This window comes from Enhydra lutris, unplaced genomic scaffold (genome assembly GCF_002288905.1).
Source record: "Enhydra lutris kenyoni isolate GAN:26980312 unplaced genomic scaffold, ASM228890v2 scaffoldscaffold9, whole genome shotgun sequence".
NCBI classification, from domain to species: domain Eukaryota; kingdom Metazoa; phylum Chordata; class Mammalia; order Carnivora; family Mustelidae; genus Enhydra; species Enhydra lutris.
Window position 1 is genome coordinate 45,082,519 of NW_019154093.1, and position 12,921 is coordinate 45,095,439.

Sequence of the window (12,921 nt, forward strand, 5' to 3'; positions counted from 1 at the left end):
ATTTACTGAGGATTTTATTTATTTACTGAGGATTTTATTTATTTATTTGACAGAGAGAGACACAGTGAGAGAGGGAACACAGGCAGGGGGAGTCGGAGAGGGAGAAGCAGACCTCCCACAGAGCAGGGAGCCCAATGCGGGGCTCGATCCCAGGACCCTGGGATCATGACCCGAGCCGAAGGCAGACACCTAATGACTGAGCCACCCAGGTGCCCCATCTTTTTTTTTTTTTTTTTTTTAAAGAACTCTACCTTGCCTGTAGATAGTAAAACAGACTGGACCATTAAAAATTCTGTTCCAAAAAAAAAAAAATTCTGTTCTAAGGCTTTTGTTGAGAGTTTGGGCCAAGGGACTGTTAACAGCATATGAGACTAGGGAGAGTGTCCGTTCATTGAACTGTATTTCTCAATGCTCAGCAGAGTGCCTGGCACATAGCAGATGCTTAATAAATATTTATGTAGTAAATGGTTTGTTCTATTTATATTGTATTCCTGCATGATGAAAATCATAATGTTAGCAATAAATTATATCCCCAAAGCTTTAACTGTTTACAAAGTACTTCACCTTGAAGTTGGCAGGATTTACTTATGTAGTAAATAGTTATTATGTATGTCTTCTGTATGCCAGGCACATGCCACGGGCTATGGACACAGTAGTGCATAAACTATAGTCTGTACTCTCAAAGAGCTCACACTCTGGTAGAGAGGTAGTCAGGAAAGTGGTTCATTACCATACATTATGGTAAATGCTAGAGTCAGGGTAAGCATGAGGGTACAATGAAAACACATAGTCCAGTCTTGTGGGGTCAAGGAAGACTTGCTGGAGAAAAATGACTATCGAAAACCTAAAAGATGAGGAAGAGTTAGTGAAGAGCTTTAAGCTGAGGGAGGTAGCTGTGCAAAGGCTGGAGGGGTACCAATTTTTCCTTGTGGATGATAGCATGAGAGGAAGGTGTGGACAGAGATGTGGCTAAGAAGGCAATGAAAACTACCAAAATGTATTACATCACTGAATAAAAAGTGTAGAGTGAGAAGAAAAGGGCAAAGACTGAAACATGTGGGCAGACAACATCGAAGAAGTGGAGAGAGGCAGAGCAGCCCACAGAGGAGACAGAAGGAATGGTCAGGACACGGAGGAACAGGGAGAGAGCGGTGTCATGTGCCAAGGGAGGAGGATTTCCCGGTGGAGAAGTGCCTGAGAATGTCAGATGCAGTCTTGACATTCTGAAGGAGGGAACTGTCCATTTTATTGGGCAGTGTAATGAGAAAGGTATTGTTGTGCCCATTTTTTATATGAAACTGAAGTTCACAGAAGTGAACTGGCTTGTCCAAGACCAGGCATCTAATAAGGAGCCCAAACAGAATCCCTAATACAAGTTTTCTGGGTCTAACTCCAGTGCTTCCTCCACCATCACAGTGTTCCTAATGTGACTGGAAAATCAGCCGTTTACTGAGAAAGTGTCATCAGGATATAATTTTGAACATTTTGCTACAAGGGTCCTTAAGCAACAAAAGCTCTAGTTGGATACTTTGGAAGACTTCAAAATATGTTTATTAACCTTTTGCCAAATTTAAAAATACATTGGTTTAAACATTTTTATATGAGAGGAGGTTTATGAAAAATTAGGACAAGATTGAACGTGAATGTGCAGTTTTAAAAACTGAAGTGTTGTTAACAGTGTTTTATATTAGTTTCAGGTGTACAACATATCTATTCAACAATTCTATTCATTATTCAGTGTTCACCACGATATGGGGATACTCAACAATCTGTCACCATATTTACTGTGTTCCCTATACAGTGCTTTTCATTCCTGTGACTTATTTATTTTATAACTGGAGTTTGTACTTTTTAATTCCCTTTATATATTGGGCCCATCCCTCTACATGCCTCCCCCACCCTGGCAACTACTGGTTTATTCTCTGTTTTTAAGAGTTTACTGGGTTTGTTTCTTTATTCACTTGGTTTTTTTTTTTTAGGTTCCGCATATATAAGTGAAATCATATAGTATTTGTCTTTCTCTGATTTATTTCACTTAGCGTAATGCCCTGTAAACCCATCTGTGTTGTCATAAATGGTAAGATCTCATTCTTTTTTATGCCTGAGTAATATTCCCCTGTGCGTGCGTGTGTGTGTGTGTGTGTGTGTGTGTGTGTATCTTCACATTCCATCCACACACTGGTGGACACTTGGGTTGCTTCCATATCTTGGGTATTGTAAATAATGCTGCAATAAACATTTATCTTTCTGAATTATATATGACCATTAGAATGACAAACACTGGAATCTCCATGCCATCTTTCACAGTGGCAGCACTGGTTTGCATTCCCGGCAACAGTGCATTAAGGTTAGGTCTTCTCCATATTCTCACCAACACTTATTTCTTATCTTTTTGATACTTAGTCATTTTGACAGGTGTGAGGTTATAGCTCACTGGGGTTTTGATTTGTGTTCCGTGATGATTAGTGATGTTGAGCACCTTTTCATATGTCTGTTGACCCTCTGTACATCTTTGAAAAAATGTCTGTTTGGGTCCTCTGCCCATCTTTCAATTAGATTGTTTTTTTTTTTTTTTTGATGTTGCATTGTATAACTTCTTTATTTATTTATTTTTTTTTAAAGATTTTATTTATTTATTTGACAGACAGAGATCACAAGCAGGCAGAGAGGCAGGCAGAGAGAGAGGAGAAAGCAGGCTCCCTGCTGAGCAGAGAGCCCGATGCGGGGCTCGATCCCAAGACCCTTGAGATCATGACCTGAGCCGAAGGCAGCGGCCTAACCCACTGAGCCACCCAGGTGCCCCTATAACTTCTTTATATATTTTGAATATTAATCCCTTATTGCATATGTCATTTGCAAATATCTTCTCCCATTCAGCGAGTTGCCTTTTTGATGGTTGATGGTTTCCTTTGCTGTTTCCTTCGTTGTTTTGGTGTAGTCCCAAGAGCTTATTTTTGCTAAGTTTCTCTTGCTTGAGGAGACCTACCCATAAATATTTTGCTAGGGGCGATTTCCAAGAGATCACTGCTTTTGTTTTCTTCCATGCATTTTATGGTTTCAGGTCTCAGATTTAGGTCTTTAATCCATTTTGAGTTTATTTTTGTGTGTGGTGTAAGAAAGAGTTTTGTTCTTTTGCATGTAGCTGTCCAGTTTTCTCATCACCATTTATTTTCCCTCTTGTATGATCCTACTTCCTTTGTTGTAAATTAATTGACCATGTAGGAGTGGATTTATTTCTGTGGTCTCTATCCTGCTCTGTTCTGTTGATCTACGTGTGTCTTTTTGTGCCAGTACCATACTATTTAGATTTCTACAGCTTGGTAATATGTTTTGAAATCTGGGATTGTGATACCTCCAGTTTTGTTCTTCTTTCTCAAGATTGCTTTAGCTATTTGAGGTCTTTTGTGATTCCAGATAAATTTTAGAATTATTTGTCCTAGTTCTATGAAAAATGCTATTAGTATCTTGATACAGATTGCATTGAATCTGTAGATTGCTTTGTGTATGATTTGGATGTTTTAATGATATTAATTCTTCCAATCCATGGGCATTATATCTTTCCATTTGTTTGTGTTGTCCTCAATTTCTTTCATCAAAGTCTTAGAGTTTTCAGCATACGCAAAAATTAACTTCCTGGGTTAAATTTATTCCCAGGTATTTTATTCTTTTTAGTGCATTTGTAAATGAGATTGTTTTCTTAAAAATTTCTCTTTCTGCTACTTTCTTATTAGTGTGTAGAAATGCAGCAGATTGCTGTATATTAATGATTTGGAATTTTTGTATCCTCATACATTTTGTATCACAAAAAGTTGTGATCATTTACATATCAGGCAGTTATTATGTAGTCCAAGTTGGTCCCTAGTTGGCTGATATATGAGAGGGAGGCAGCTTGGGCAGAGCTGAGGTCACTGTGCCCTTCTGGGAGGAAGGGCCAGAGTATTTAGGACATTGTGGAGTGAGGATGGAGAGGGTGGTAGCAGACAGAAAGGAGAGGATTTAAAGGAAATGGAAAACTTTCAGCTTAATGATCCATTCCTTGACTAAATATCAGTACTGTTGGACCTCCTTCCACAGGAACTTCCTTGAGGAATTTATAATTCAGTGTTGAGATTCACTAACATGTGTGACACTCACATAATTTTTGAACATTTCAGTCTATGTCATGACTTTGTTGGAATCACATATACTGTAAAAATCCCTCATAAAATCAAAATCCTCACTGTCATACAATTAAAAGTGAATTTGGTAACTATAGGAGTATACTTTTAAGTAATATTCTGCTAGATAACTTCAGAGGCAATTTAGAATGATAAGAGGTCATTCCTTAAGAGAAGGACATTCAGGGCGCCTGGGTGGCTCAGTGGGTTGGGCCGCTGCCTTCGGCTCAGGTCATGATTTCAGGGTCCTGGGATTGAGTCCCGCATCGGGCTCTCTGCTCAGCAGGGAGCCTGCTTCCCTTCCTCTCTCTCTGCCTGCCTCTCTGCCTGCTTGTGATCTCTGTCAAATAAATAAATAAAATCTTTAAAAAAAAAAAAAAAAAAGAGAAGGACATTCATGTGAATATTGTTACTTGATTTTTCACTGTCATTAATTACAACAATAAGAGTGCTAACTTGCGTGTTGCTGACTTGGGTACTTTTAAAATCAGAGAAAACAGTACTTGACTTTATCACATGTGAATGAATTCACTAAATGCATTCTAAACCACAACCAGCTGAGTTAACTGCTTTTCATTCAGTACTTGAGAATCATTTAATAACCTAACTGTGGGATCTCCTCAACTCCAAGTAATTCTAAGAGAATAACTGCTAGCCCATATCAACTTAAAATGAAATAAATGTGCTTAAATAAAAATTGTGCTTTCATGGGGCAAAATACCAGCACCATGTTCTACTGCCAGTTGCCAACTCAAGACTACAAATTCATTAAATGTAGAGAATACTATCAGTCATGTCTTCTGAGCTTCCAGTATATTTCTACTGCTCAGAATTATGGTTCTCAAATAATTTGTACTAGTAGGTTAAACCTTCTAAGCTGGCTGGTATTCCCCTCCCTTCACCAGACACACCAGTTGTACTGTTTTCTCTTTCTTTCTTTCTTTCTTTTCTTTTTTTTTTTTTTCATCCGTATAATACAGTGGGTAAGACTGTAGAGTCTGGGGGTGCCTGGGTGGCTCAGTGGGTTAAGCCTCTGCCTTTGGCTCAGGTCATGATCTCAGGGTCCTCGGATCGAGCCCCGCATCTGGCTCTCTGCTCAGCAGGGAGCCTGCCTCTCTCTCTCTCTGCCTGCCTCTCTGCCTACTTGTGATCTCTTGTCAAATAAATAAAATATTTAATTAAAAAAAAAAAAGACTGCAGACTCTGTAGTCAGACAGCCTGTTGTATCCTGTGTCCACCACTCATTACTTGTGTGGTCCTGAGCAAGTTACTTAACTTTCTAAGACTCAGTGTCCCACGTGTAACAGTTTACAGGCTTCAAACCTATGATAAACTCAAAGATATTATTCTTGTCTTGATATTTTAAGAATTTTTAAATTACCGGGCTTGGAAATTTTGAGAGTCTTTACCTGAAAGGATTATTGAGGGGAGTGGATGAAATAATGCTTGTTAAACACTTGGCACGTTTCCTGGCACACAGTAAAGTCTCCATAAAATGTTAGCTTGGATTATTAATACCATTTTATTCATATGTGATCAAAGGATTTATTAGTGAGATAGTTTCGATAAGAGAATACAACCATGGACTGTGAACAGAATTCTTTCTTGTAAAGTTACTGATCCAAACATAGTCAAATTCATACCTTTAACTTTAGCTCAGAAAGATAACTGGGTTAGCAATTGGAATATAACGCTCTTTCTACCAGGCAGAGTCACACCTTTTAAAAAATTATAAAGGAATCCTGGGGTGCCTGGGTGGCACCATCGGTTGAGCCTCTGAGTCTTGATTTCGGCTCAGGTGGTGATCTCAGGGTTGTGAAATCAAGCCCCGTATTGGGCTCTGCGCTTAGTGTGGAGTCTCCTTCCCCCTCTCCCTCTAAATAAAATCTTTGAAGATAATAAAAAATGTAAAGGAACCCTATAGATATTTGCCTTCTTGTTTTTGAAAATTTTTTCTCTAACATGAAACTATTTGAGAGATAGGAACCCTACTGGTTTGTAATCTACACCTTAAAAGACAAGTCTGGGGATGTCTGGGTGGCTCAGTCAGTTGAGCATCTGCCTCTTGCTCTGGTCATGATCCCAGTGTCCTGGGATCGAGGCCCGCATTGGGCTCCCTGCTCAGTGGGGAGTCTGCTTCTCCCTCTCCCTCTGCTGCTCTCTCTCTGTCAAATAAATAAATCTTTTTTAAAAAGACAGGTCTGTAAGACAAAAAACCAGTAAACTTACTTTGCTACAAGTTTTTTATCATCAAAATGCAGAACAGAGCAAACTCTGCAAAGGATCACTTATATTTTATTTTAAAAAGTTAAATTTAGGGGCGCCTGGGTGGCTCAGTTGGTTAAGCGATTGCCTTCGGCTCAGGTCATGATCCTGGAGTCCCGGGATCGAGTTCCGCATTGGGCTCCCTGCTCGGCAGGGAGTCTGCTTCTCCAACTGACCTCTCTCATGCTCTCTCTCATGCTCTCTCTCATTCTCTCTCTCTCTCTCAAATAAATAAAGTCTTTAAAAAAAAGTTAAAGTTAGTACTATTCAAATTTTCACAGACTTTCAGAGCTCAGAATACTGAAGTGATATTTAAAGACTTTTGACTGGTTTTACTCATACTGATTTTAAAAATTAAGCTTATTTTATTCTGAATCTATAAATAAATCAAGATATAATTTGAAGATTAAAAAAAATTAAGTGAAGGTAGCTGATTCATTTATTCTCCAGGACTATTCTTGACGGGCTAATTTTTCACCATCAGCAAACCACATAATTTTCTTTCATTTCACCGCACACACAGACAAAAAATGTTCCCCAAATTTCCCTCTGGCCAGTTCATCCAGCTAAATTTATCAAACCCTATAATCCTATGTGACATTGCTCAAAATTTCCTCTTGTCCTTTGGTATTACTCTTTTAGATTATGCAAATAATATATTAATATGTGCTCACCGGCAGGGAAATGTAGGTTTTTACTGAAGACAGTAAAAAAGGTAGTGAGGGAGACCATGAGTAATGAAATTGATCAAAACTATGGGTACTTACTAATGTTAGGTATTGTTCTAGAATTTTTCACATATGTTATCTACTCCTAACTGGGAAGCACAGAATCGAAATTTGGATTTAGGTGTGATTATCAAATTGTGATCAAAGTGTGAGGTGTTAAAGGCTCACCTGTATTATTTATGGAGGCAATGAAAATAGTGAAGTAAGATATCTGAACAAATTTGAAAGAACCATTCACAAATCTTGACAATCTATCATAATTTAGGAGCTCTAAAAGAAGAATGAGCCAGAAATCATTCTAAGGTTTGAGAAGCTAGGAGAATGAAGGGCAAGTTTTATTAGTTATACAAGAAATCTCTAATAGTTGACTCTAGATATGATAGAGTGACTCAGGTAAGAGCTCAGGACTAGAGCTATTTGTTATTTTTATCTCAGGCACACAGATTACTCACAAACCTTGGTAATGACACACAGTCACATGTGGCCTGCTTTTATTAGAAAGTATTATTAATAATGTAATAACCACCCACAGGCTCACTGAACAGTAAAAGTTAAGACTTTGTTGATAATTTTATGGAATTGTGTCCCATCCACTTCCATCATATTGTCTTCTTCCAGAGAGAAAACTTTAGCCCCAGATGGCTTCACTGGAATGTTCTTGGAAATATTTAAGGAAAAAGTGATATCAATTGTACATGAGGAAAGTCTTACAGAAAATTAAAGAAGAAATACTTCCCAACTCAGTCTATGAGAGCAGTATTACTTTGTTAACAAAAGCAGATGTTACAAAAAAAGAAAACTACAGACCAGTATCTCCCATAAACATCGATACAAAACTTAACAAAATTTCATCAAATTGAATTTATCAGTCTTAAATGCGTCATGACCAAATTAAGTTTATCCTAGGAATGTAAAGTAGATTTAACGTTTGAAAAATAAATTAATCTATAATAAAAATACAAACCATCTGATTATCTCAATAGATACAGGAAAAGCATTAGATTAAATCCAACATCCATTCCTGAAATTACTCTTGCACAATAGGAATAGAAAGGAACTTAATCTCATACAGGGCATCTAATAAAAATCTATAGCTAAGATCATAGTTAATGGTGAAAGACTAATCATGTTTCTCCCAAGATCAGGAACAAGGCAAAGATGTCTGCTCCCCTCACTTCTATTTGACTTTGCATCGACCGTCCTATACCCAGTATAGTCAGGCCAAAAAAAGAAATAAGAGACATCCAGATGGGAAGGGAAAAAGTAGAAATGCATTCATAGATGATATAATCGTCTATGTAGAAAATCTAGTGGAATCTCCAAAAAAACTCTGATGGAACCAGTAAGTTAGTTCAGCCAGGCAGCAGGACATAAGATCAGAATATAAAAATATATTTCTAGGGGCACCTGGGTGGCTCAGTCAGTTGAGCATCTGCCTTCAGCTCAGGTTATGATCCCGGGGTCCTAGGATCGAGTCCAGCATCGGGCTCCCCGCTCAGAACGGGGTGTCTACTTCTACCTCTTCCTCTGCTTCTTTGCCCAGGCCCCAACTCATGCTTGCTCACTCTCTCTCTCTCAAATAAATAAATCTTTAAAAAATTATATTTCTATTACTAGCAACAAATAATCATCGATTGAAATCTAAAAAAATAACACCATTTATAATAGCATCAAAAAATATGGAATTATTTACGGATAATCTCACAGAATATGTGGAAGACCTGCATACTGGAAACTACAAAACATTTCTGAGAAAAAAAATTATAGAATATGTAAATAAATGGAGAGTTGTGTAGATAAATAGAGTTAAAAATGGAGAATTCATGGCTTAGAAGACTCAAGATGTCATTACAGATTCAGTGCTGTCCCAATCAAAATCTCAGCAGGCATTTTTACAGAAATTGATTTCCTGATTCTAAAATTTGTATGTGAATTCAAAGGACTCAAAAACAAGTTTAAAAAAGAACAAAGTCAGAATTACACTAACTTTTTCAAGACTCATTATAATGTTCACTAATCAGACACTGGGGTGGCTCACTCGGTTAAGCATCCCAGTCTTGATTTTGACTCAGGTCATGATCTCGGGGTCCTGGGATTGAGCCCTGCATCGGGCTCCCTGCTCAGCGGGAAGCCTCCGTCTCCCTATCACACTCCCCATGCTTGTGTTCCCTCTCTCGCCGTGTGTCTCTCTCTCTGTCAAATAAATAAAATCTTTAAAAACAAAGAAGCTAAACATACATCTACCATAAGGCCTAGCCATTATACTTTACTTGAGGAATAAAAAAGCGTATGTTCACACAAAGACTTGTACATGAATATTCATAGCAGTTTTATGTATAATAGTAACTGTAAACAACCCAAATATCTATCAAGAGATTGTCGTATTTTCATACAATGGAATAATATTCAGTACTAAAAAGGAATGAACCTTTGATATATATAACAACATGGATGAATCTCAGAAATAATTATGCTGGGTAAAGAAGCCTGACAAAAGAGTTCATACTATCTGATTCCATGTATAGAAAATTTCATCTACGGTGACCAAAAGCATACCTGCCGGGGGATGGGGGTAGGAAAAGGAGGGAGTTAAGGGGTCTGAGAAAAATTTTGTAGGTAAATATATATTCTCTTATGGTGATGTTGTCACAGGTACATACATATGTCAGCTTATCAAATTGTGCACTTTTTAAAAGTAGTTTATTGTATGTCAATTAGTACAGCCTTTAAAATTTTTTAAGCCAATGGATAAAATTCTAAAAATTATTCAATTCAGAAGTATGCAGGGAAACGGTAATAGAAGAAGGAAAAACAAAGGAAAGCAAGAAGCAAATAGTAAAATGGTAGACTAAAGCCCACTGATATAAATAATAACATTAAATGTTAATGGACTAAATGCTACAATTAAAAGATATTATCAGAATTGATTTTTCGGGGCGCCTGGGTGGCTTAGTGGGTTAAAGCCTCTGCCTTTGGCTCAGGTCATGATCCCAGGGTCCTGGGATCGAGCCCCACATTGGGCTCTCTGCTCAGCAGAGAGCCTGCTTCCCCCCACTCTCTCTGACTAGTGATCTCTGTCTGTCAAATAAATAAATAAAAATCTTAAAAAAAAAAGAATTGAGTTTTCAAAAAACCAAGGTCCAATTATATGGACCAATATGAAATAAATGGCTAGAAAATTATATACATCATTCAGGCTAAACTTAAAGTTGGTGCAGCTATTTTAATATCCAATAAGTTCAAGACAATGAGATCAAAAGAAAATTTCATATTGATGAAGGAGGCAATTAAAGAAGATACCATAATGCATATCCACTTAAAAGAGCTTGAAATTACATGAAAAGAAATTGATGGAATTAAAGGAAGAAATAGCCAATTTCACATAGTTGAAGACTGTTAGAAGAGCTAGGCCACACACACACACACAAAAAATCAGTAAAGACACAGAAGATCTAAATAAAACAATCAACTACCTTGACCTAGTTGATATTTATAGAATAATATACCCAGTAACTTCAGAATACAAATTTTTGGCAAGCACATTTGATACATTCAACAAGCTATTCTGAAGTTACAAGGATCTTTTTTTTTTTTTTAAGATTTATTTATTTGAGAGAGTGAGAGAGAGAGAGCAAGGGGGAGGGACAGAGAGGGAGCAACTCAGGCAGACTCCATGTTGAGCATGGAGCCTGTCACAAGACTTGATCTCATGACCCTGAGATCATGATGTGAGCTGAAATGAAGAGTTGGACACTCTACCAGCTGAGCCACCCAGATGCTCCTATAAGGATCTCTTAATACCTAATGTGCCTTGTCCCTTCTATACCCTGAATCTTGGGAAAGGAAGCTGAAGGTTATCCCAGTTTATTACTTGCCTGGATTGTGTCAGTGTTTTTTGAGGAGCAATTAACATGCTGTTTCTATTTACAAATATACATAGCATATTAAGAATTAAGTCATTAAAAATTGTTACTCAATACTAATATATTTTTTCAGGTGCAAAAACATATAGAACTCCAAAAACACCCTGAGACCGCATTCAGCAAACATGAATGATATTTCCCAAAAGGCTGAGGTAAGTCTCCAAAGAGGAAACATAGGATTGACTACAGAGCTGCGGAAACATAGAGCTGCTTGGTGGGAAGGTCATAGTTCATAATGATACAGTGTCAGGACAGAAAATGTAAAAGCTAAAGTTCATAGGCTAGTCCTGGGTCCAGTGTTTTCATTTGGGTCCAAGTCTTGGCAGCATAATTATTAAATTTGTGGATGACTGTGAAGTAGATGTGATGGCTAGCACCTTGAATAGAATTTTAATACTTTGATAAGTCTTAGAAGTTATTTTTTTAGTATTAAAAAACCAGACTTGATGTTTATCTTTGGGAGAAACCAATAATTCACTCTCAAGTGAGGCTCCTTCTCAGCTACTTTTTCCAGCAGCTGCAGTAAAACTTCTCTTCACTTTTTTTCTGGTTCTTGGCTGTACTTACTGGGAGTTGTAGTAAGAAGAGTTCATTTGCTGACACCCCAACATTATGAATTAAAAAAAAACCTTACATGGTCAATGACAGCATAAGACAATAATAAAATAAGGGCTGGGTATGCCACACATTAATAAGTAATTTTCCATTATCACTAGGAGAAAAGGGTTTGGTGTTCTGAGGCACTGACGTTTTATTTACTGAAACTTTTTAGCCATCAGCTTAATTTTCAAAATGATTAAAACAAGCGGCTTTCCTGGTTTTAGAGTGGAGGGAAATATTTTCTCCAGTCTTTTACTAGATTCCTCCTTTCCTGGGAAGCTCTTTTGCCACCTTAGAGTTCAACCTGCTTGGAATGATACAACGTTTTCACACATGTTTAATGTTGGTTTACAGACATTTTAGATGGGCTATACAGCAGCAGTCCCAACCTCAAAATCACTGCTTATATGTAAAGACCCTGGTACACCTCAGCCACACATGGAAATAAAGGACTGCCTTCAGTTTGATTCATATTGTTTAGGGAAACAAGCAAGAGTGTTGACATATGAATTAGACTTTAAATCTGAAAGCCTAAACTTTTGCTTTGTTTTTACCTTCACCTAATTTATTGAAATTAGTCCTGGTATCTTTTAAGGGAGAGATGTCAAATCTGAATCTTTAATTATGGTGTAGGAAAATAGAGTATATTGTTTTAAATTACAACCCAGTATTCAATTTTTATATTTCACTAGCCTTCAGCTTCAGGGGAATACACCTACAAAATGGTACTTCTTTATATTAATAAAGGTTTTACTCATATTTTCTTAAATTCATGTTTCATACTTAGACTTTAGCAAGTAATCAGATTATGATTGTACAAATGTTTCAGACTTGTTTCTATTTTGTTCTAATAAGTATTTCTTATGTTGCTTGTTCTGATCTATCTTTACCTGATTTCTTCCTGTGTTGTTTTTTTTTTAACCTTTTTCTCTTTATTTTCTTCTAACGAAGATTCTGCTTTCTTCATCTAAACCTGTCCCAAAAACCTATGTGCCAAAACTTGGCAAGGGTGATGTAAAGGATAAGTTTGAAGCCATGCAGAGAGCCAGGGAAGAAAGAAATCAAAGGAGATCTAGAGATGAAAAACAAAGAAGAAAAGAACAATATATTAGAGAGAGAGAATGGAACAGGAGAAAGCAGGAGGTTATTTTATTTTATTTTATTCTTGTGCAAAATTAATTTTCATCTTTTTAATTTAGACTTTGTTATTCACATTAACCATATTTTATATTAACTATAATTAAAATA

General features: G+C 37.1%; 1 protein-coding gene across 2 annotated transcripts in view; it reads left to right on the forward strand.

Annotated features, from left to right (window-relative positions):
* Positions 1–12,921, forward strand: part of LOC111143231 (nexilin F-actin binding protein) — a 49,689-nt gene that overhangs the window by 12,396 nt on the left and 24,372 nt on the right. The window contains exons 3-4 of one of the 2 annotated variants that reach the window (XM_022496827.1): positions 11,147–11,225; positions 12,625–12,816. In XM_022496827.1, the coding sequence (XP_022352535.1) occupies positions 11,199–11,225; positions 12,625–12,816 (219 nt within the window). In that variant the 5' untranslated portion in view covers positions 11,147–11,198. Of the gene's footprint in view, positions 1–11,087; positions 11,226–12,624; positions 12,817–12,921 lie in introns of those variants that run through there. The other variant, XM_022496828.1, reaches the window with a different exon arrangement.